The sequence below is a fragment of the Coturnix japonica genome, chromosome 26 (genome assembly GCF_054131305.1).
Source record: "Coturnix japonica strain WE chromosome 26, WE-NBRP24, whole genome shotgun sequence".
Lineage (NCBI taxonomy): Eukaryota > Metazoa > Chordata > Aves > Galliformes > Phasianidae > Coturnix > Coturnix japonica.
Genome location: NC_140688.1, coordinates 5,695,001 through 5,719,525, shown reverse-complemented (window position 1 = coordinate 5,719,525; position 24,525 = coordinate 5,695,001). Strand labels below are relative to the sequence as shown.

Below are 24,525 nucleotides of genomic sequence, written 5' to 3'. Positions count from 1 at the left end.
TCCAGAACAACTCAGCTACTTTATTCACCCCCTTCTCTTTCCACTACAGAAGATTCTCAGAAAACCTCCAAGAGCCACCTTACTGCTCTGCTGACCCTTCTCTGGGATGCATCAGTGCGCTCAGAAATGACTGAGAGCAACACATGCACACAGACACACAGCAGATCCCTACACAACCACTTCTCCACTAGGAAACAGCATCAAAAAGCAGCTGGTGGGAAGAGTAGAAGTGGAAAGCGGGTATGGTGAGAGAAGTGCTTTGGGCAGCAAGGAAAGGCCATCTGAAGCTCCTGGGTTAAGTCCCTTCTGCAGAGGGTGTCGGTGATGCCGTCTCCTTTGCAAACTCTTCCTGCATGGAGAGAAGCATTGGTCTCCCTCATCCCCGGGCTCTCCAGCATTTTGAGGGTCTCTCCTGCTGGGGGTTTTCCCATGAGAAATGAGGCACCAGCCCTGAGAGAAACTCTTCCTGCAGGAGATGCAGTCCTAGTAGCTACCTGTCCTGTGGACTGCAATGTTTAATGAGGACTGAGCTTTGCATGAAGTTCTTCTGGGAGTGTGAGGAGCTCTCTGCTAGGCACAAAGCCCTTCTCACACTCAAGGCTTCCTGCCATTTCAGCTCACTGGTGCAGACATTCTGGTAACACAGCAGATGGGATTCTCTGAGGGAGAGAAAAGACAAGTTCCCAGGCATCTCCCTGCATGCAGGCCTGGCCAAAATGTTCTAAAATGTCCGACAGAAGCTATGGTCTCTCTCCTGTGTGCATATTCTGGTGCAGCTTCAATTCAGAACTCCCTTTGAAGCTCTTACCACACTCAGGACACTCACAGGGTCTCTTTTTCCTGATGGATGCTCTGATGCAGTGTCAGCTCAGAATACCTTTTAAAGCTCTTCCCACACTCAGGACACTTATAGGGTCTCTCTCCTGTATGGATGCACTGGTGGTGCTTCAAATCAGAACTGCTTATGAAGCACTTCCCACAATCAGAGCACTTATATGGTCTCTCTCCTGTGTGGACACGCTGGTGCACCTTCAGTTCAGAGATGCTTTTGAAGCTCTTCCCACACTCAGGACACTGAAAGGGTTTCTCTCCTGTATGGATGCGCTGGTGGAGCTTCAAATCAGAACTGCTTATGAAGCTCTTCCCACAATCAGAGCACTTGCAGGGTCTCTCTCCTGTGTGGATGCGCTGGTGGCGCTTCAAATCAGAACTGCTTATGAAGCTCTTCTCACACTCAGAGCACTTATATGGTCTCTCTCCTGTGTGGACACGCTGGTGCATCTTCAATAAAGCACGCCTTTTGAAGCTCTTCCCACACTCAGGACATTTATATGGTCTCTCTCCTGTGTGGATGCGCTGGTGGAGCTTCAAATCAGAACTGCTTATGAAGCTCTTCCCACACTCAGAGCACTTGCAGGGTCTCTCTCCTGTGTGGATGCTCTGGTGACGCTTCAAATTAGAACTGTTTATGAAGCTCTTCTCACACTCAGAGCACTTATATGGTCTCTCTCCTGTGTGGATGCGCTTGTGGAGCTTCAAATTAGAACTGTTTATGAAGCTCTTCTCACACTCAGAGCACTTATATGGTCTCTCTCCTGTGTGGACACGCTGGTGCACCTTCAGTTCAGAGCTGTTTTTGAAGTTCTTCCCACACTCAGAGCACTTGCAGGGTCTCTCTCCTGTGTGGACACGTTGGTGTATTTTGAGTTTAGAACTATCCTTAAAGCTCTTCCCACACTCAAGGCACTTATACGGTCGCTCTCCTGTGTGGACACGTTGGTGTATTTTGAGTTTAGAACTACCTTTCAAGCTCTTCCCACGCTCAAGGCACTTGTACAGTCTCTCTCTTCTGTGGATACAATGGTGGGAAGTGAGGCTCCCACTGTCCGTAAAAGTCTTTCCACAGTCAGAGCACTCAAAGGCTCTCTCTCCTGTGTACATGCACTGCTGGCCAGTGGGGTGGAGTCTCCATTCCATGCTCTCTGCAGAATCACAGATCTCATAATGCCTCTTTGCTGAGTGCGTGCACTGGTGGCTAGTGATGCTGGAATCCAGTTTAAAGCTTTTCTCACACTCAGTGCATGGATTCTGCTTTTTCATCTGGCACACATCCTTGCTCCTGGTTTCCTCAGGCTGCTTTGGACCTATGTTGGAGTCCACTGGGTTCCTCAGTGTCATTCCCAGACGCTTTCCCAGGGGCTTCTTGATGTGCTCACCCTGACCTTGCTGCAGGACTTCCTGGACATCCCTTCTGATTTCTTCCACAGAGATGCGATTCAGCTGCATTTCCGCTACACAATTTCTCTGCGGAACCTCCTTTGTATTTTTGATCCCATCAGCTGCTGGATGACAGAGGAAATGCAGCAATAGCACACGGTGCCCAAAATAAAACACAGGCAGAGAAGGCTCTTACAGCCCCAACATTCCCCTTCCCTCCACCACCTCACCTGGGCTGAGGTCTCCTGGCATGGCCTCAGGGCTACGCACATCTGGGATCCAGGGGTCTTCCCCTCGTTCAAGCAGGGAGATCAGCATGGGCTTGGGGGCTGGAAGTGGAGCTTCAGGGAGAGAAACAGGGAACAAGAGAGCATTTCCCTCATGCTGGCACAGTGCCTGTTCAACAGTTCCACTCTGTGCCCCTCCCCAAGGAGAAACCACCATTTAGGTCTAAATTACACTGTGCCTACAGCTTCCCTTGGAGCAAAGAATGTTTTGACATCTCTGAACATTGTGAAGGGATATTTTTTCTTTCAAATTAACTTTACAACAGCTTATTTGTTTTCTTACAGTCTACCAGTGGTCAAGGCATCAAAATGTTGATGGCAATTGCATGGAAAATCCTCAATTCCATAGCAGTAACCAGGGATTCATCTGTGAGCTGGAGCTGGTGGCACCAAGCAACACACAACACAAGGGCTGGTTTTCTCCCTCCTGGCTGATGCCTGCTTGCCAGCACTGACTCTGTGGCTTTGATCAGAGTGTCGTGCATACTAATCCCTTCTGAAACTCAAGCTTTTCAGTATCTCCTTTCTTGCTGGCACTGTGGTGTGAGTCAATATGTAGCTGCATGGTGTTTATTCAAGGCCCGGCTTGCAGAGGCTCATTCTGCACAGCCAAAGGTGCCCTAACGAGGAGGAAAGGCAGACAAGCTCTCACCCAGCGAGGCCACACACTGGTATGTCTCCAACATCACGTCCCAGTAGAGCTCTCGTTGCACAGGGTCCAGCAGCGCCCACTCCTCCCTGCTGAAATACACGGCCACCTCCTCAAAGCTCACGGGCTCCTGCAAGCAAAGAGGCTCCTTGCTGGGAACAGCCAAGGCCCAGGCAAGCAGCTCGCACAGGACAGAACCTCACACCCCAGCTGCTTTTCTGTCCCCAGCACACACACGCTGGCTGAGGGCACCTCCCTCTACCCCTGCATTCACATCCCTGGCCCCTTGGCCTCTCCTGCCTGCTTCCCCAACCCCTACCTCAACTGGATGTGCTGCGGCCATTTGCTGCTCTCCTGCAGGCTGGGATGATCACGGCTGGAAGGCAGAAGTTGAACTGGAGCCTGCAGAGAGAAGAGAAATGGCAGGGGAGCTGTGAGGGAATGCAGCAGTCCCAGTCCCAGCTCAGCCCTTCTGCAGGGCACTGCCCAGCCTTGCAGAGGAAGACAATGAGCTGCAGCACAGGAAACAGTCTGGCTCAAAGAGATGAACCGTCACAAAGCTGTCTCAGACTGGGAGGCTGAAACAACTGGTAGCTGACACTTAGTTCAACAGCTGAGACTGAGAGGGGACTTAAGACAAAGCACGGCAAGGAGGCAGTCATCTTACCCCAAAAGAGGGAGCAGCCCAAGTGCCCCTCCAGCTCTGCTGCACAGCAGCGGGCTGCACCACAGGACCTGCCCTCGAGCAGGGCTGTTTCTGCAGCTCACACCTGCACAGAGATCCCTTGCAGCTTGACATCAAGACTCCTTCTCAATACAGATCTTCTGTAAGACACCCGTGGTTACTTTGGAGCTTTCATGTACTCTCTAAGGTTCTGTCTTAGAGGGACTGTGCACGTATGATTCCTTCCACACAAAGCCTTGACCAAGCTTGGGACTAGGAGAGGATCCAGCCACATCCTAGCTCCTTACCTCTGTGGTCTGAAGACATGAGAAAAAAAGGGGACCTACTCTGAGCCTCGTGACTCAATGGGAGGGCCTCCTGTAGGTGTGTGCGTAACCCTACCCTCCATGCAGTAAATAACCAAGTGTATCCAGCCACCTCCGATCCTGCTGTGTCACTGTTAAATCACTACAGCATATCCCTATTATATCAACAAATATAGTCCTGCTTCTCCCTTAGGAGTGTATGCTGTGTTTGGATCCACTTGTGACCAATGGGCAAAGTCTGCAGGATGGCAAGAAGGGAAACAAACCGATGACAAGAGACATGAAGCGCATCCCAGATTCTTCTGTGAGTGTTCTCCTGGCGACTGCTGTAGTTGAGCGGAAAGCAGAGGTCACTGGGGACAGTAATTGGATGCAAAATGGGAAAGGTGTTATCAGCATCGTGTCGGGTTTGGAAGTGACATATGAAGCAAAGGAGAACTGCACCAGTCCTCCCAGAATCAAAAGCGACTGATATTCCACAATATTTCTGCTGCACTACGTGGTGCAAGTTGTGCAGGTAATGCTTATTCACACAATAAACGAAGACCTCCCCGAGTCGCCTACAATCCATAGGCCACACATCCTCCACCTGTAGGGTTTGGCTCCAAACAGATGCAAAACTGCACCCATAGCACTAATTAAAGGCACTGCCTCTACACAGTTAAGGCAAACAGAGGCAGCAGAATGACGGCTTATTGCCTGCCCTAGCTGCAGTTAAGGAAACTGAAGAGTGATACACGAGGAATGGGAAAGGGGAGTTCTATTGGAGGCCTGAGTGGTGAAGGAAGTTGAGGACATACAACAAGGACAGCCTGTGCCAACTGGGGGATCTTTTGATTGACTGCAAGCACGCCTAAAGGGGACGGCTACCCAGGAAAGAGATGCAGAAATACTGTTAGAAAATGGTATGGCCATCCAACCATCCAGCAGGAGGTGCAGAAAAGCACCTGGTTCATGGAAGAACACCGTGAATGCAGCCCCCAACACTCAAACACAGCAAGCCTGCTGGAGCACCACCTCCACAGATCCGTGAGGGAACACCTGGTGGCAAATGGATTAAATCCTCTGGCAGATGTCCGTACATCCTCTCAGGAGTGGAAGTAGCCCTGGGCTTGCTGAAATCAAGCAAGCCCTCAGAAAAGGGTTGGGAAAAGTACTCTGTAAAGGTGACTGATGTAGTTCTCAAAACCACCTACTGCTGATGTTACCTAAAAGTGGTGATGGCTCACATTCCTCGGGTAAGGAAGTGCAAAACGGCGAGGAGTCAACTGGATGGTTCACACTTCTCAAATAAATAGGATGGCTTACTTAAACACAACAATAAATCAACAAAACATCCAACCACATGGAGATTATTTTTCCATCTCCTGAGAAGAGAGAGTATCTGACAGCACTGCAGCCAAACCAGCCTGTGACGGTCACAGCCACCACCAGCCGATGCTGTGCTGGGAATTTTAACTGAACCGTGAAGGCAACTTATCGAATAGCAGCAGTGCTAAACAGAACAATTAAGGCAATAAACAACCACGTGGTTACAACAGCCTTGTTAAGCAGTTGTTAGAGCACTCCAGGACACCTGCATGATATCAATAAATTCATTCCTCCCTCCCTCTTCAGCCGAGCACGCAGACTGCGCTCACTGCCAGGGGACGCTCTCAGCAGCGCGTGCCCTTTGCAGAAGGCACCTGGGCTGTGCTTTACTGACCTGCTGCTGCTCGGCCGTGTTCTCAACGCGTGCTCCAGTCAGCCCACAGGCTGCCAGCTTCTCATCGTCTGTTCCAGAGCCCAGTGCCGGAGCTGCTGCAGATGCTGAACGTGCTCAGGGCCCGCAGCTGTGTGCTCAAGGCATCTGCAGCTGCCGGGACAGCCTGAACAAAAGCCTTGCCAGGGCTTTGCACAACCCCAGCTGAGCCATCAGGCAAGCGCTCAGCAAACAAAAGGTAACGCCATTTCAAGGGTCGCCAGAGGCACGTGTTGCCCGCAGGGTCCCCAAAGAGAAGCTGGGGGCTGCCGGGGAGGAGGAGCAGGGCGAGTGCAAATTTCCACTTGGAGGCTTCACATTAAGACACTCCAAAGGAGGCATCGGGGGGTTTAAAGCTTCCGTCAATCCACACGTGCACAGCTGCAGAGCGAGGCCGTCTCGTGTCTCCCGTGGCCCAGAGGAAGAACTGCAGCCCCAGCTGCGCTGTGTTACAGAGATCCAACTGGGCAGCAGAGCACGCTGACCTCCTCTGCTCCCTTCCTCACTGTCCCAGCTCCCAGCCCGTTCCCGTGCCCCTCGGAGCCCAGCCCGGGCTGCATGAACTGCCGCCCTGGTTGCAGCCCGTCTGGGCCAGCAAACCTGCTGCGCTGAGTGGGAGCTGGAGCCGGGACCAGGGTCCCGCCTGGGGTACGGCAGTGCGGGTTCCGCCCCGTCCGGGGCCGCTCCCCGCTCCTCTCCCGGTGCTGCTGGCAGGGGGCAGGAAGCGTGCGCTCCTCTGCACGAGCCACGAAGGGCACCTACCTTGGGTGCGGAGCAGGCTGCTCCCAGCTCTGGTGCAGGTAGCCGGGCTCCTCGGAGTCGCGTAGAGCAGAGGACGCCGAGTGCCCTCAGCCCGGAGCTGGCCGCAGGACGGCCTTGGTGCACCTCCTGCCACCGCGGTGCTGCCCGGATGGCTTCCAGCCAGGCTCTCGCCTCTTCCGCACAGGCTCAGGAAGGCAGGAATTCCCACAACGATCACGCCCAGAGCTCGTTTTCATGGCACATCTGCCCCCGGGGGATGGCGATGGGAAGGGGTGCGGGGGAGGAGGGAGGGGGGAATGGGGGCTGTGTTTTGTTACGCTAATGAAGCATCGCTTTCTGCCGGCTCTCTTTGCTTCCTTCGGTGGGGACATTCGCACACCCTTGTCATCAGGCATCCCTCCCTTGCTGTCCTGGCGTTCCTTTCACTCCTCTCCCCCACGAGTATGTCCCAGCAAGAGGCAGTCTCCGGTACAGCACCAGAGGACATTCTGTGTTGAACAGAACTCTTGCAATGGAACCGAGCTGTGGCTAGGAGCTTTACCCAGAAGCTGCTGTAAGAATACGACTTTCCCCAGATCCTTGTCTAAGGGTCCTAATAAGTCTTCTGTGCAGCGATACCTTGCGGTTCTGTGTGGGTTTGTGGTCTGTATGGCTGGCCATACCTACCCTTGAGTTGCACCGGGCAGTGTACTTGGGAGTGACCTCACTTGAAGGAAAGCAGTGTGCAAACTGCAGTGGGAAATTGCATTTAGGAAAGCAGGATATTGAGGTTCGTTTTCTGGTGGATATGGGTGCTTCTTACTACCCATAGATGGTTTTGTAACAGTGTAGATGCTACTGCCCAACGGGAAAAGGTTTCCTTTTTTGGATTAATTAAACATAAGCTAAGAAAACAAGCAGGAATACAGAAATTCTTGTACCTGCCGGGTTACTCTGGCAAGAAATTGAATAAAACTGGAGCTAAGAGTGCAACAATATTGACTGATTAAAAACTGTAACTCTGGCTTTAACACAAACTGGGCAAAATAATGTTGTACCCCCAGGAGTTACAGCAATCTCAAATATGATACACTTAGTGGTGTGGGCATCAGGGCCAAAAATGAAGCCCTAAATAGAAGTTAAAAGCAAGAGCTTCCTAGTCAGGGTAAAGCGGTGCCCTTTGAGGGTATGGGACTGTAGGAGGATAAAAGAAATAATAGGTAACTTTTTGGAGTTTGGATTCCAATTTTGATAGCAAGTGCTGTAGTTTGGTACAAGACTTGAGGGCAAGTACTAGAATAGTTGAATGGATACACTCAGTGGTGGCAAATCCATGCACTTTATTAACCAAGTTAAGGAACGAAAAGATGGAGTTTACCTTCTGGATTTGAGGGATGTCTCTTCTGCCTGGTTTGGCCAAAGGAAGCCTAAGGTTATTTGCCTTTGAAAAGGAAAGCCCTGATATGGGGAGAAGAGTCTCAGTTAACCTGGACAGTGTTACCCAGGGTTGTGAGAACAGCTGAATGATGGTCAACTCATGAGCCTGAGATCTGGGATCCTCCATTCTAGGGTGGAACTTTACTGCAGCACGTGGCTGCCACAGCAACAAAAGGACTGTGTACAATAGACTGAGAGTTTGCTGAGTTTCTTGGTTTACAGAAAGCACAAATAACAGCAAGTGACATATTTGGGAAATGAGATTACAGCTGGACTTTGAACCTTAAGGACTGCCAGGAAAAAAGTCATCTGCCAAACCCCTGAGCTGCAAATTGCCAAGGTAGTGAGTAAGGGATGGCCAGGGTGCCTGAGGGCGGTGGCTGCACTGGTACTTGTGGGAATACAAGAAAAGCTGTTCAGAGCAGCAGCTGTGGAGCAAGATAAACAGCATGAGAACCAAGGACACCTCTGCAAGGAGAAGAAGGGTCTCACAGCTCTGATTGGATACGTGCCTGCATGGACAGTTGAAAAGGGTTCTGTAGAATGCTCTGTTGACATGTAAAGGTGGTTGGGAAAGTTGTAAGGGCGGACGGGAAAGTTAGAAAATAACAACTTGTAAAGGTCTATAAGGGATGTGAGAACTTGTAATAAACGATTTGGATCGTTCACATCTGAGTCCGTGCCTCAAACGCTGCAAATGTGGTGCTGATAGGTTGATGGTTGGACTTGTTCTTAGAGGTATTTCCAACCGTAATGATTTTTTTATTCTATGAGGGTTAAGGACTCCAGGACAGTATCAGTGAATACTTCATTCATGGCTTGAAAGCTGAAGCTTGAAGCTGCTGAGGTTGAATGAGGAAGAGTATGTCCTTTGATGTGGTTGAAAACTGATCTTGAACAGACTTTCTCAACAGGATACTCTTTGGTTGGGACAAATACAGAGGAGTGTATTTGTGATTTTTCTTGCGCAGGGTCAGTGATCACTGTCTGCACAACAGTTTTAGGAAACAAGAAAAGAGAAACAAAAAAAACTGCACGGGGCCTAAGTAAAATGAATTCTTAATGACTGACTGTGCTAGTGAAACATATTGAGTAGCTTGAAGCTTAAGACAAAGGAGTTAATTGCTTTGTTGTATGTGACTATATGAAGGGTTGCTGTAAAGAAGAATAGTAAACTTGTTATATGGCAAACAGGCTATGAACTAGTGGTTGTATCAGTTAGGAAGATTCGTGTTAGTTACTGCCTTTGAGTAGTAAAGCTTGTAGAGCTTGGGAAGAATAGGTTGGAAAAGCTACAGAATTTTCATCAGTAACAGCTTAGACATATATTGGGGTTAATCTAGTTATGGATTTTATTGCTGTAAGACATGAGGGACGGGCAAAATGACTTGTTCCTAGTCCCTCCCAGTGCTGTTATTCTGTGCTGCTTGTGTGTTTTCAGAAATCTATGTATTACTTACTATTGTGCCTTTGTTCTTTAGTTGTCATTAGTTGTGGCAAGGGTGACAGCCCTTTCTTCACTCTGTTTCCCTACTGTAGAATTAGGAAATTTACAAAGAGGAAAAACGTGAATAGTCAGGAATATTTTGGAAAGTGTTTCCACTGTTAAACACTTCAGAATTTCTCAGAAATTCTGCTTCCCAGCTGTAAAGAAAAGGCTTGTGCATAATTTCAAAGGGTTGAGAATACTTAATCCTGAAATTGTTTATTGGTTTTTTACTCTGTTTTGGCCTTGTACTTTGTCTCCAGTAGTATGTAGTTGGCACTCAGAAGTAATTTGATTCAGCTTGTCCTTCTGCACTGTTTGCTTTCTGTTCCGTTGTGCTGCTTTGCCTGTGGAGTCCTCTAGTCTGAGATCTGTTGTCTCACCTTGCCTGAATTCTGCCTCAACTGAATAGACATAGATTCAAAACCTGTGTTGCATTATTTTCTGGTTTCAGAAGTGTCCAGTCTTTTACTAGACAGACTTTCCTGGTTTTGAGTAACTTGCAAAACTGATAGTATTCCTGCCTGCTTCCCGAGAGTCTCTGTTTTTCAGACAAGGTTATGTTAACAAATCCATGAAACCCCAATAGAAATTCTGGACTCTTTGCTGTGTGTCTACTTGCATCTTCTGCTTTCTGCCCTTGTCTTTGTGATGTCTTCGTTTTGCACATCCTCTTTATTTGTCTTACTTGAGTAAATGAATCCATCTGTCACAATCTTCTCACCTGGATGTCTGAAAGTTCTCTTCCCAGCAGGGGATTTATTTCACTGTTTACCTCTTAACTTTTGTCCTTCCATTTCCTTCTCTGTTCCTTTGGTTTTATTTGCTGCAACGCTTCCTCCTCTTTATTTTCAGGAGTACTTCTAATCTCTTAACATGAACTGTGTGTTCCTGTACTTCAGGTTCCCTTCAAAGATTTTTTCCATATCTCTTCTTTGATTTTGATTAATGTTAACTGTTGAGATTTTTCTGGATGTATTCCCAAGACTCAGTCTGAGGTTTAAAATCCATCCAGTAGTACTACTGAATTCAAGTCTGCAATTCAGAATTGCATCGTTTGTAGAGCAGGGCCTTTTTAGAATTGAATTCAGTGGGATGTGAACAGAAGACTCAGGGCAGCAGGGTCTGTTTTAGTTGGATAAGGCTTTTGGTTAACTCTTCTCATTCCTGTAGATATGGATTTATCTTGTTTCATCTACATGCAAAACTTTGTAGTGTAATCAGTTACATAAAAATACATTCTCTTCTCTTCCTGTGTTTCTAGTTCTGTCTTAGTAATTTTCTTGAAATGTGTTAGCACAGTCCTGCTTCATGTAGTTCCTGTCCTTGTTTTTCTGTTCCTCCTGCTTTCCCTAGTCCTGTTCTGATAACCTCAGAAGTACTCTCTGTTCTTCTTAATTTCTTCATGCCTAAATAGAATTGTCTCCTCAACACCAAATCTGAAATGTTTTTGTGTTATCTTAGCAGCCCAAAAGTAAATACCAGGTTAGTTTTTATGAGAATTTCCTTTTCAGCGTCAGAATCTGAGCTTGGTTTACCAGAAGAGCTCAGGAAAACTAATGTTTATTAAAAATCAGTGTATTCTGTAACTCCACCACGTTCGGCATAGTGCAGTTTAGGTTCAATGGAATACAGTATTCTCCTGAAGCTTTGAGATGTTTGTCTTTTTGATTAATGGAAATGGTGGAAAGCATTGTACTTGAATTGCAGGTGTTGTGCTTCTTCCAATGATTATGAAAATCAGCTGTATTGTCTGGTGCCTTGGGAAAAATACAGCAGGAATTGAAAAGTCCTGCCAGGTTTCGTGCTTTTGTTTTGCATGTGGTAGTATTGAGCTATTAAGAAAGACTTCAAATGTTGTGCGGTACAGCTCGTATTTCCTATCTGCTTAAAGGGAGAAGCAAAGTCTTTGATACTGCTACATCTGTTGGATGTGAAGCTTTAATTAAAAAGTTCTTTGCTTTGTTTGGTAGCAATAGCTAAATATCCTGTTGAAGGAAATGTAACTTTTTTTAATCAGGGGTGATTAAATTCTTATGATCACGTTAGCAGATGTTTTGGGACAGATCTTAAACGAAAGTTTTAACAGTCATATCTGTTTCCATTGCTTACATGTCCATTACCAGTAGTTGTGGGTCTGTTTAACATGTTTTTCTTTGCTCTGTGTAATTATTATTTTTTCAACAAAATAACAGTACTTTGTGCTTTTACTGTGCATTCTGCTATTATCTTATTGTAAAACATGGGACCCCATTGTAATATATCTATGAGGGCTGCTCTGAAAGTAATGCCTCCTATTTTATTATGTCAGCCCATGACATCAGAGGCAGATGTTAGTGAGATGGCAGTAGAGGTTGAACCTCCCCGCCAGTATTCCATTACATTTTATTACTGTGCAATGAAAGCTTTGCTTCTATCATAAGCATGTATCCTTCTCAGTGTCTAGCTTCAGCAGTAGAGGTTTTCACAGAGCTCTGAGAGCAGAGCTACACTTTAAAACTGGTGAGTCTGCCCCATGGGTTGGAAGTGATAAGCTTGGCTTTTGTTTGTAACTTTGAGACAGCTGCTCAAGAGTGGGGTTATTCTCATGTGTGCATTAACAGATAGCTTATTACCTGCTGGTGAAGATTAGTTAAGCATCCATAAATGTTGACGGTTTTTGTCATCACCAGGCATAATGTTAGGATTTAAATGCATTCCCAAAGTGGAAAATGCTCATGAAGATTTCTGTTTGATTGTTTTCAGAGTTGTGGGTTATACTGCTTTCTTTTAATGGGCTTGCTATGACAAATATAAAGCCTGTTCTTTTCAGCCTTTAGTTTACTAGCTATTAACAACAGAATATTTACAGTGAAAAAGATCTAAGGGGATAAACACATTATATTTTAGCACCTCAACATTTGCAAAAAATAAATGGACAAAACCACCTCCCTTCCCACTACAGCACTTATCTGGCAGAACTGGTTGGATTGCTTCTGTTCTCTTAGCTCTTGGGGCTGTTGTTTTGCCACTCATAGAACTGCTTCCCATGAGTTTATGTTGTGTTTGCACTGGAGGGGTTGAGAAGCAGCTGAAACTGTCAGCTTCATTCTTGTCCTGCATCCCACTGAATGTGAGCTGTGTATGAACTCAATAAGCAAATACAATTTTTGGTATTGCATTAAGTATATTCCTGTGCTGTGCTCTGGTGGTATGTAACTGTTCAGGCTTTGACATTATTAATGGAAGCATGCCTGACTTCAGCATGTGCAAGGCTTAATCATGAGCATCTAACCCATCTTTTAACAATGAGGCAGAGTTCAAGTAGATTTGCAGGTGATCAGTTGTGCAAGACAAAACTGAATTCCTTCTTTGATAGAACAACCAATTCCTTTTTTCCTCCAGACAAAGAGAAGAGATGTAGTCCCATATGTCATACTTCACTTGTGCTCTTGAGGCTGTGCCAGACAGTAAACAGCTAATTCATGTAAAAGAGATGATCGTTGCGAGAGTTGGTGTTTACTGAAGGAAACAACTGCTTGTGGTTCTTTTTTTTATTTAGGGCAACCACCTCAAAAGCCATAAGCAACAACAAAAATTCCTGCAGGAGTGATTGGAACGAGAAATGTTGGCAATAAGGGGATTTTCCAAGGGCTCAAATTGAGGGCTAGTCTTGCACTGTTTGCAGTAATGACCTTGGCACCACAAACTCATTGGGATTTTCTTATGAGAATTTGTGGTGTGTTGTCAGTAGGTGACAACTGAGGAAACGCATGTGCAGCAGAACACATGCGTTTGGGACATGGTACAGATACAGAAAAACCAGTGAGACTGGGCATGTCAAGGCCAATAACAACCCTCCTGGGAGACAGTAGAAATCCTTACTGTTGCAGCATGAATAACTGGAGAGAAATGAACATGAGAGTGGAAGATGTATAGGGAAAGATATTCTGTGGAGAATAAGCTGCAATTAAGGCATTGTACAATGTTCTTCCAGCTGGAATATTACTTGCAGTTCTGGCTACTATATTCAAGAAACATTGATTGAAGCTGCTTGGAATTCAATGAAGGGAATATTATGGGAATAAAGAGCCTGTTATGAAAGGACAGTAGAGAAATTTTTCAGTCTGTGGGTAAGATCTAATGGCTGGATAAAATAAATGTAAATGAATGGAAAAGCTCTTGCCTCTTAAGGTGGGATCCTGGAAGAGACTCTGTGGTCATTTGTCCAGTGTGTTTTCCCCCAACTCTTTCTGTACAGGGAGTGATATTGTTTAAACCTACCTTTATAAATGAATCAGTTGGGTATCTTACATGAGTTATTGCCTTTGTTTATAAACAGTATTGGACAGTATTGATTTATGTAATTGGAAATGAAAAATCATCGTTATGAAGATTTTGTTTGGGACCTGAGCAAGGTCAGTTGAGCTCCCAACACACTGTGGAAGAAAACTTGTTTTTATTCTTGTGAATTATTTTTTTAATCTCTAATGTTGTTCTGGAAACACTGTTACATCCCTAAAAGGCAGCAGCATATTTAAATTATCCCAGTAATGAATAATAATATACAGTAAGGAATAATAATAGTTTCATTATAAGTGTTAAAATTTTCACTGATAGTTTAAAAAAAGGAAATGCTATTTGTCAGATGTCAAAAACAGGATAATTTACCAAATGCAGAAATTTAGGATTTAGTGAAATTAATTCAGGTGTAAGAATATTGGTGGCCTGTATTTGACTCCTGCATAGTTTGCAAGGTTCTTGCACATAAAACCTAGTTTTGTGGTATTTTTGCTTCTAATTCTACCCTCTTGTTAGCAATTTGTGGGTCAGGCTGGGTCACATCACACTTCATTTCAGTTTTCAGTTTCTTCTTACTTCATCTACTTTTATTTCTCCATCATACAGGTAGTTAGGGCAGTCGATATATGAATCATTGTGGAGATGACTGTTCCTGTAACATTTGAAAGAAAAAATTGTTTTTTGATCAAGCGTTCCCAGTAAAAGATAAATAATTCTATGTGAACCAAAAAACTCTGAGTAACTAGTGAAATAAGTTGACCTTTTTCTTTCCAGTTTTGCAGGTAGGAAGACAAACCTGATGAGCTGAATGAGTTTTCTGTTTAGCTGCTGTGTCTGAAATAAAACTAGTTCATAGACTGCATGCAATTTCAGTTATTCATTGGTGGGGTATTTCTTGTTTTGCTTGTAGTTGCCTTGTGGTCACCGGTGTGAAGAGATTTGCCATTCAGGTGATTGTCCTCTGAACTGCAGCCAGAAGGTTAAACTCAAGTGTCCTTGTAAGTGACTGAAAAAGGTAAGTTTTGAAGTTGCAGTTCTGAGAGTGACACATTTTCTTTGTATGTTCCTAGGCTTGTGTACATGGATTGTCTCTGGTCAAGACTGGAATAGAATCAGTTACTTGAGCAGAGCAGCAACAGCAGCTGAAAGTCTGGGTGGAACAATCAAAATATTCACTAAGGAAAATAAAATTCATTGTAGAAAATGTTAGCTCCCAGATTTGCAATACCTTTCTCTTCAAGCACACTTCAATTTTTGTAGTTCCATTAGGAAAATAATCAGATGATCTGGAGTGATTTAAGAAGTCAAAGCACGTTTTCCTCATTAGGAACTGAGAAGTTTATAATTACATAAATTGGAACAGTCACAGATGTTTTGAATTCCTAATTGATGGTGACCTCTTGACAAGTGTTAACTTAATGAAAAATTCACTATCTGGCTTGAACAAAGCATGCTTAAATTATTTTCAAGACCCGGTTAACTTCTGAGCTTTCCACACAGATGCAGTTTCCCCAGAGTTCTTAGCTTCTCCAAGAAATGTCTTCAGAAATCTCAGATCTTGCAGGGCGCATGTTCAAGAGAAAGGATGGTAATGCCCAGAGTACGTGCTTCAAATTGAGCAGTCTCTGCTTATAAATAACTAGCTTTTCTTTATTTGTAAGTTGAAATGTTGACTTCTGCTGAGGATAAATTATTTTGTTGTGACTAAGTGCTCTTACTAATTTCAGTTTATCTTACTCTACTGTGTTCAGTAAAATCAATAATATCATTGGTTGCGTGTATACTTTTGCTTCTTGTTCCTTAAGATATAGGTTTACAGTTGGACTTGATGATCTTTGAGGTCTTGTTTCTTATGCCAGACTTAATTGAATAAGGAAGATGGGTATTTCCATGATAGCTCTGTTACATCTAGTTGTTGCTGTCCCTAATTTTCATACTGTTTTTGGAAAACTGAAATGTGTCATCATCTTCTGCTGAGTTCTGACACTGTATAGCTATTTCAGACCAGTTCAGATTTTATTGTCCCAGAGTGCCGGGATGTCTTCAGTGATTATGTGGATGTCCAACTGAAATGTGGTAGCAAGAAGCAATGAAATTAATGTTTAGGATGCTCACTTTTCACTTTTACGGTGGCCTGAAATGGAACATTCCAGATCTGCTATTCTGAAAGTTTTATGGTCCTTAAATATGATGACGGTTACTTTTTTCCCCCCCCTCAATCTTGTAAATTTAATTTTAATAAGGTGGAAAGGTTGTTATGAGTTAATTATATAATTAATAAAAATTAATTCTTATATGATGACAGCCTTATATGATGACTTATTTAAATAGCCACGAAGTGATCCTTCTGATTCCTAGTGAAATGGTGTCTCCCTTCAGAAAGAGAAGAAAACACTATCCCCACCTTAAATATCATCTCACTGTTTCCAGGTCAAGCCCCAAATCCATGCTCTCTTTTGTACAGAGAGCTACAGTGTAGAGGGTAAATGATGGTAGAACCAATAAGCCACTGATAATTGGACTGTGTATTAGTTGCAGCTAATCTGACTGCAGAAATATGACTCGTTTCTGTAGTGTGAAAGATGATGTCTTTTAACGTTTGCTTTATGCATCTGCCCTTGTCTGAGATCGTAATTAGGGTATCTTTGATTCCAGAAGGTCCTTATGCATATTTGCTTGGAGCTGCATACTTACAGCAGATAGTGTACTTCTTTCTTAGCTTGGATAGGATAGTGTACCTGTATATTTAGTCTTCTGTGCCTGCAGCCTGTGATCTTGAAGATAAGGAGAAACAGAATTGAGTACCTAATATTTGCAGCTGAATTCTCCTCTACCAGTCTTCAGTCTGTGTATACTACTGGTGAAGTTGGGAGTTGACAGGACACGTATTCCAAGCTGCTCTGTAAATATGCCTCATCTGAACCATCACAATTAATATCAAATGTAGGAGCTCATAATTTGAGTGCAAAACAGGAGGACTTTTTCTTCCTTTTCTGGTGTTGAAGTTAACTGTTGCATCATGAGGCTATGCATGTAAACATGCAAGGTCGTATAAACCACTTGAATTTGTAACCCACAACTTGTAGTGGACCATATTCTTAACCATCTAGGCAGGTGGTTTATCTTAGCATGCTGGAATTGCTCTGAAGAAGTTAGTTTTTGGATTTTGCTGTATGCTATGAAAATTGTTCTGCATATTGTCAGAAAGCATGAAAACCAGAATAGCTTCTGGCTATGTTACTGTGCTTTCCTGACAAAATTCTTCATAGGCTAGTAGTATAGATTATAAGATTATAACTTTCTCTCTGTGCTGGTATTCTGTTTTGGTTTTGTTGGTGGTTTTTTTGTTTTTTTTTTTTTCTGTTGTTGTTTGTTTGTTTGTTTGTTTTGGCCTTCAATGTAAGGGGGAGGAAGGAGAAGGAAGTAGGGGAGATCTTCCCATGACCAGACCTTGCCCTGTAGTTTCAGCCAGTTTAGAGAATTGATACGAAGTTTCAGAAGAGTTACTTATTAGTTACTTTGCATGGTATCTTTTGTAACAGTTCACAAGGTTATATTGCTTTGTCTTAAATAAATAAGTGAAAAAAAAGACAAGAAAAATTAAACTGAACCACTTGATTTATTCTTGATTCAGTTTAGCTTATCAGAAAGAAGGAAAATAGAAAAGGATGCTTGAATACAGTTACAGTTTCAAATAATATTTATTTATTAGCTTCATTCTGTAAATATACCGAATAAAATTGTTTTACAATTTTCCCAACAAAATGAACGTTATAATTAAATTTTTATATAGGGAAATGAATTACAAACAATTCAATTTATACTTAACAGGAAGTACAGTGCAGCAAGATACAAGAAGGCCAAGTTTCACTGGAGTGTGATGTGTTATGCAAGGAAATGAAACGGAAGGCGTCTGAGGTGGTGTATCCATTTTAGTTATGTTGTCTTCATTGCCTTGAGAAAAGTTGGAAAAAACAGGCAGATCGTTATTTTTTCAAGACAGTAATAGCAGGAAATGCAGTGTAACTCAGCGTACAGTTTAATTGCACATTTAATTTTTGGACTATTGAATCTGGCTTATTGCTGAGAATTGCACTACTTGTAGATAGTGTCAACTCACTTGATGAAACACTATGTTAAGGTAATGCTCTATTACCTCTTTATTTTTAATGTACATTGGAACTGGAGATTTCCTCTTCAGCCAAGAAGTGCTAATCAATGATAATAAAATCATTACTGCTAGTGAGAGCTATAGAAGCACAACTTGCATTGACAGTTTCCATTACGACAAGAGCAGTCGAACAATATGAGTATGCATTATCCAATATGTCATTTGGTACAAAAGTGGAGATTTCCTTTTGCTCTAGCAGTCAGGGCATATTTAATTACTTGGAATGAAGTGTGTGAGTGTAAATTACATACATATATAAGGATTTACCCATCAGTGCACAGTGTGCTGAATTGAGGACTGAGTTACTGAAAGCTTAGAGTGACTTTATTAAGGAATTTTTCCCTGGTATTAATGAATATATATATTTATATTTTCCCCAGGTTTTATATTTGTCATTTGAATTTTCCAGTTAGTCAGAAGTTTAGTTTTATAACATGGTAGCGTCTCTTATGTTCCATGTTTTTCAAACATGAATTGATAGAGGTTTTTCACAGAATGTTTTAGAATCTGAGTAAGCTCACAGCTCACTTGGTGAAGGTTTTGCTCGCTTTTCTGAGAACTGTTCTATAAATTATGGCTCAGTAAGATAATAGTTTTACCTGCTTTTACAACAGTTACTTATCACTTTGTATGTCTGGACAGATAAAAGAGGCAGAAGCCAAAGCTGTTATTGAAGAGGAGAAACGAAGACAACAGGTATCAAACTTAATTCTTCTTCCCCCCCAACCTCGTTGTGTTAATAAATCACTTGACGCACGTGCAGCCCAATCTGTATACTTTGTACAGTGTTTTTCCCAGTTACTGCTTTCAGCTGTTATGTTGTCTTTAGGTATGTGCCATGGGTGATCTACAGTGGTTAAAAGCAAGTATATTTTCTCTTAACAGTTCTCACATCTGTGGGAAAAATGGTAATCATTTGATGTCGCATTAGAATAACTGTATAATGTATACATATATTTAAATACAAAATACTTCTGATTTTTATCCATCATTTTATAATTCCTTAAATTCACAGAATTACTAAGTAGCCTCTGTAAGGTTGAATTACTGAGTGAACCTTCTTACTTACTCCCCTTCGTGAGAGTGAAGAAACCTAAATTGGTCTCTGTCCTTCAAGTTCTGGTGGGAGTGGGGAATTTTTTTGTAATTGCTGGCTCTGGTGAATGTGTGTTGTCAGCACTGTAATCCAAGAAGCTTCTGTGCCAGCTGCCTGGAAATACTATCACTAATCTTGTTTCAGAAATTAACCGTAAGCTTGGTTGCTGGTGACAGCAAACTCAGGTTTATCATTTGGGCGCTGCAGCCTCAATGCACTCCTTCCAACAGGCTTGTATGCCTGTGACAGAGCACAGACCCCCCCGGTTGTACACCCCCCATCGGACCCCCACCCACATTAGATCCCCCCCATTGTATCCCCCCCCCCATTGAATCCCCCCGCCCTCCATTGGATCCCCCCGTTGTACCCCCCTCCCTCCCCCACTGAACCCCCCCCATCGGACCCCCACCCCATTAGATCCCCCCCATTGGACCCCCCCCGGTCTATCCCCCCCCTATTGGACCCCGCCGTTCGATCCCCCCCCATCGGACCCCCCCGGTCCTGGTCTGTCCCCACTCACCGCTTCCTCCTACGGGGCTGCCAACACCTCCGCACTTTACGGCGACGCTGTCGCAAAAGCGCCGCACCCCGCTGCGCTTTACGGCGCGCCGCGAACTGCAACTCCCAGTGTCCCCCGCGCTGCGCCGCGTTACGTCTCTCCGGGGACTGCAACTCCCAGCGTCCCCCGCGCGGCGCAGGCGCAGAGCGCGCGGTGTGAAAAAGGCGGGAAGGCGTCGGGCGGGAGCTGAGGTGAAGCAAAATGGCGGCGGGGCCGGGAAGGGCCTTGGGGCGGGATGGGCGCCATTGGGCCTCGTTATAGCGGGATAACGGTGTTATTCTGGGACGTGGAGTGAGAGAGACCGGGCGGCCAGGGGGGATTTGAGGGGAAATAGTGAGGAAATAATGCTCAATGGGCGTGTGTTCCCCTCAGGTGAGCGGCGCCATGGGCAAAAGGAGGAGCAGCCAGGTGACAGGTAATGACTTAAAATGGCCTCAAAATGGCCAAAAAATGGGCTTTAAATGGTCTCAAAATGTCCTCCAATGGGCCTCCAAGCGGTCTCAAAATGGCCACCAAATGGCCTCCAAGCAGCCGCAAAATGGCCTCAAAATGGCCACCAAATGGTCACAAAATGGTTTCTAAAGGGCCTCAAAATGGCCACAAAATGGCGTCCAAGCAGCTGCTGTTCCTCTTGCAGGTGTTGACCCCCATGATGGCCCCAATGTCAAAGTCAGGGCAGGACTGAGGGGAGACAACAAGGGGGGGGACGACTATAGTGGGGACAACAATATGGTGGACAGCAAGGGGGGGGACATCAATGGAGGGGGCACAAATGGAGGGGACACTAATAGAGGGGACAGCAATATGGGGGACAGCAATATGGTGGACAGCAATATGGTGGACAGCAATATGGAGGACACTAATGGGGGGGACACTAATATGGGGGACAGCAAGGGGGGGGACATCAATGGAGGGTATACTAATAGAGGGGACACCAATGAGGGGGGAAACAATGGAGGGGACACCAATATGGCGGACAGCAAGGGGGGGGACATGATTGGATGGGGCACCAATGGGGAGGACAACAATAGAGGGGACACCAAGGGGGGGGACACCAATATGGCAAACGCCAATATGGCGGACACCAATATGGTGGACACCAATGGAGGGGACAAAAATGGAGGGGACAGGGACACCAAGGGGAGGGACAGCAAGGGAGGGGACACCAGTATGGTGGACACCAATATGGCAGACACTAATGGAGTGGATACCAAGGGGGAGGACATCAATAGAGGGGACACCAAGGGGGGGGATACTAATATGGGGGGCACCGAGGAAGAGGAAACCAATGGAGGGGGCAGCAATATGGGGGACACCAATGAGGGGGACATCAATGGAGGGGACATCAAGGAGAGGGACAGAAATAGGGGGGACACCAATAGAGGGGGCAGCAATGAGGGGTATGTAAGTGGAGGGGACACTAATATGGGGGACACCAAGGGGGGAGACAGCAATATGGGGGACAGCAATGGGGGAGACATAAATGGGGGGGACACCAATATGGAGGACATCAGTATGGGGGCCATGATTGGAGGCGACGCTCTGGACAATGGCGGAGGGATGGACTCAGTGCATGGAGATGGAACAGAGAGGTAATGGGGGGAAATGGGAGGGTGGGGGGCAGAGGGGGGGCTGGAGGTGGAAATGGGGGCAGAAATGGGGCTTGGGGGTAGGAATGGGGCCTGGGGCCAGCAATGGGTCCTGGTGCCCCCCAGCTGATGGGGTTTGGGGTCTGTTTGGTTCCCAGCCGCTCTGATAACGGAGGCCCAGCAGCCGCCCCACAGCTCAGCGTGATGGAGGAGCTCAGCCCCACAGCGGCCCCATTGGCACAGGTAGGACAGGGCCTCTGCCCCCCCAGCATCACCCCACAGCTCCCCATGGCTATGGGGCAGGGAGCACACAGGTTATGGGGGGGTTTGTTCCAGGATGGGATGGATGGCTGCGAGCAGCAGGAGGACCAGAACAGCCCTGATATGGGGGACCTACAGCCCCATAGCACCCCACAGCCCCATAGTGACACCGATGGGGGCACAGAATGCATTGAGGCCACCAAAGAGCCATTGGAGGGGGAGTGGGCAGCCAAAGCGGAGCCCACTTGTGGGGCAGAGCATGAGGAGCGCTATGGGGCTGGCACTGTGGGGCTGCCCCACATCTCAGCACCGGAGCACAGTGGGGTGCCAGGGGGGGACACCGAGCTGCTGCAGGTAATGCCAGAGTACTATGAGAACCCATAGGGAACAGCCCCATAGCACCCCACTGCACCCCACATTGTCCCACTTCACCCCATAGAGCTCCAGTTCACCCCAGTTTACCCCCCATTCCACTCTAGATTGCCCCAATTTACCCCAGTTCACCCCAAATCACTCCAACTTACCCCAGTTAACCCCAGTTCTCCGCCATTCACCCCCAAATCACCCAAATTCATCCCGGTCCCCCCTCAGGTCACTCTCATATCCCCCAGTCCCCCTCAATTTGCCCCCATTCACCCCAAATCATCTCAGTTCCCCCCCAAGTCACCCTCAGATCCCCCCAGTTCACCCCATTTCATCCCAGTTCCCCCCAGTTCAGCCCTTGGTGCCCCAGTTCACCCCAGTTCCCCCCCATTCACCCCCAAATCATCCCAAGTCACACCAATTCCCCCCCAAGTCACTCTTAGATCCCCCCAATCCCCCCCAATTCACCCCAGTCCCCCCCCAAGTCACCCTCAGTTCCCCCAACCCCCCCCAATTTGTCCCCATTCACCCCAGTTCATCCCAGTTCCCCCCCGTCACTCTCAGACCCCCCCCAATCCCCCCAGTTCTCCCCCATTCACCCCAATTCACCCCACATCACCCCAGTCCCCCCCCAAGTCACTCTCATATCCCCCAATCCCCCCCCATTCACCCTCATTCACCCCAGTTCATCCCAGTTCCCCCCAGTTCATCCCCTGTTGCCCCAGTTGCCCCCATTTCACCCCATTTCCCCCCCAGCCCCCCACCCCCTCCCAGCCTGCAGCCCCTCTGTGCCCTGTGGACGCCGATGGGGACCCGGCCTCACCCAGCTGCACCCCCAGGTTGAACCCCCCTCCCCCCACCAGAACCCAGAGCTCATTTTGGGCTTAAAAAGCCCCGGATTGGTGCTATTTTCACCCCCTTTGACCCCCAGGAATGAGGTGGCACCACGTGAGGATGCGTCTGCGGTGCTGGGGGGGCTGATCCTTGAGCTGTCCAACCTCAAGTGAGTGCTGGGGGGGGGGTTAGGGTTAGGGTCCCATTGGCACTTATGGGGTCTCACTGTCCCCTGTGTGGTCTCACTGTCCCCTGTGGGATCTCACTATCCCCTATGGGCTCTCATTATCCCCTATGGGGTCTCATTGGTCTCTATGGGGTCTCACTGTCCCCTATGGGGTCTCATTGTCCCTGCAGCCGCCGTGTGATGAGCGCCCATCGTGCCCTATAGGGGTCTCACTATCCCCTATGGGGTCTCACTGTCCCTTATGGGGACTCTCATTGCCCCCTATGGGGTCTCATTGGTCTCTGTGGGGTCTCATTGTTCCCTATGGGGTCTCATTGGTCTCTATGGGGTCTCATTATCCCCTATGAGGTCCCATTATCCTACAGCCGCCGTGTGATGAGCGCCCATCGTGCCCTGGAGTCGCTGCTGCGGCTGCGTCGTGAGCGGAGCCGGGGGGTGAACAACAGCAGGAGGAGGAGGAGGAGGAAGATGGAGGGGGACGAGCCAGGATGAAGCTGCAGCTGTGAGTGGGGCTTTATTGGGGGAAAAAAGCCCATAATGGTGCAATAAACACACGAGTGTGAGCAGGGCTGGAACAACACAACTACACAATAACACAACAACACAACAGGGAACGGCTGCTGAGCTCTGCTCCTGGTGCAAAGTGGGGGTGTAAAGCTGATGGTGCACAAGTGATGGTGCAAAGTGGTGGTGCACAACTGAAGGTGCAAAGGGATGCTGCAAAGTGATGGTGCACAAGTGATGTTGTACAAATGATGGTACAAAGTAGTGGTGCAAAGTGATGGTGCAAAGGTATGGTGCACAAGTGATGATGCACAACTGAAGGTGTAAAGTGATGGTGTAAAGATGATGGTGCACGAGCGGTGGTGCAAAGCTGATGGTGTACAAATGATGGTGCACAAGTGATAGTGCACTAATGATGGTGCACAGTTGGTGCCCAGCTGCTGCCTTCTGTCCCACGTTGCGCTCAGCACAGCCTGGGGATGACACAGAGTGCGTTATTAGTAATAGTAATTAGTAATTACGGCCTTAATTAACATCATCACCACCACAACTGCCCCGACACACACAGTACAATATGTGGGGGCCAACTCCATAACCCCTATAGCCCATAACCCCTTATAACCCCCATAACCCCACAACCCCAAACCCCAATAACCCCATACCCCTATAACCCCATAAATAACCCCATAACCCCATAAATAACCCCATAACCCCATAACCCACAACCCCATCACCTAATAGCCCCTATAACCTAATACCCCATTACCTGCTATCAGTCACCGCCGTCCCCGTGTCCCCGTGCTCTCGGTGCATACACAGAGCGATATGACGCCGGGGTGAGCGGGCAGAACCTCCTGGTGTGCGCGTTGTCCCGCGTGGCGCCGCACTGCGGACACACGTAGCGCCGCAGGATGGGGCACAGCACGCGGCCACGCGCGTCCTTCAGAGCGTGGCTGCTCCACACCGCGCGGGACTCCCCGTTACGGCGGCAGAACGGGCAGAACGGGGACGGGAAACGGGGGCGGGCTGATAAGGGGGGGCGGGCCGACAGGGGGCGCTGTGGTGGTGCGATAGTGGGTCGTGATAGTGAGAAGGAGGGGCTTGGTGGTGATAGGGGGGGACATGGTGATAA

The 24,525-nt window shown here is 46.8% G+C and overlaps 1 protein-coding gene, 1 long non-coding RNA gene and 1 pseudogene across 6 annotated transcripts; 1 reads left to right on the top strand and 2 right to left on the bottom strand.

Moving 5' to 3' along the window:
• On the bottom strand, nt 1-6,249 carry LOC146756770 (uncharacterized; annotated as a pseudogene). The gene is made up of 3 exons (XR_014937329.1): nt 3,157-6,249; nt 2,448-2,558; nt 1-2,342 (listed from the first exon to the last, which is right to left on the bottom strand). The product of XR_014937329.1 is annotated as an uncharacterized LOC146756770 (transcript).
• Nucleotides 6,250-17,511: 11,262 nt separating this feature from the next.
• On the bottom strand, nt 17,512-19,351 carry LOC146756769 (uncharacterized). The gene is made up of 2 exons (XR_014937337.1): nt 19,070-19,351; nt 17,512-17,783 (listed from the first exon to the last, which is right to left on the bottom strand). It is a non-coding gene; the product is annotated as an uncharacterized LOC146756769 (long non-coding RNA).
• LOC146756768 (uncharacterized) lies at nt 18,125-23,602 on the top strand. Of its 4 annotated transcripts, none has more exons than XM_085524173.1 (7): nt 18,125-18,696; nt 20,028-20,070; nt 21,403-21,487; nt 21,581-21,859; nt 22,625-22,707; nt 22,800-22,871; nt 23,255-23,602. In XM_085524173.1, the coding sequence occupies exons 3-7, from the start codon at nt 21,449-21,451 to the stop codon at nt 23,379-23,381; spliced, it is 600 nt and encodes a 199-aa protein (XP_085380299.1). In that variant the 5' UTR covers nt 18,125-18,696; nt 20,028-20,070; nt 21,403-21,448; the 3' UTR covers nt 23,382-23,602. The 4 variants fall into 4 exon arrangements, with proteins under 4 accessions (XP_085380299.1, XP_085380298.1, XP_085380297.1 ...); XM_085524172.1 differs by lacking the exon at nt 18,125-18,696 and adding an exon at nt 19,613-19,846; XM_085524171.1 differs by lacking the exon at nt 18,125-18,696 and having other exon boundaries at nt 19,853-20,070.
• Nucleotides 23,603-24,525: the final 923 nt, after the last annotated feature.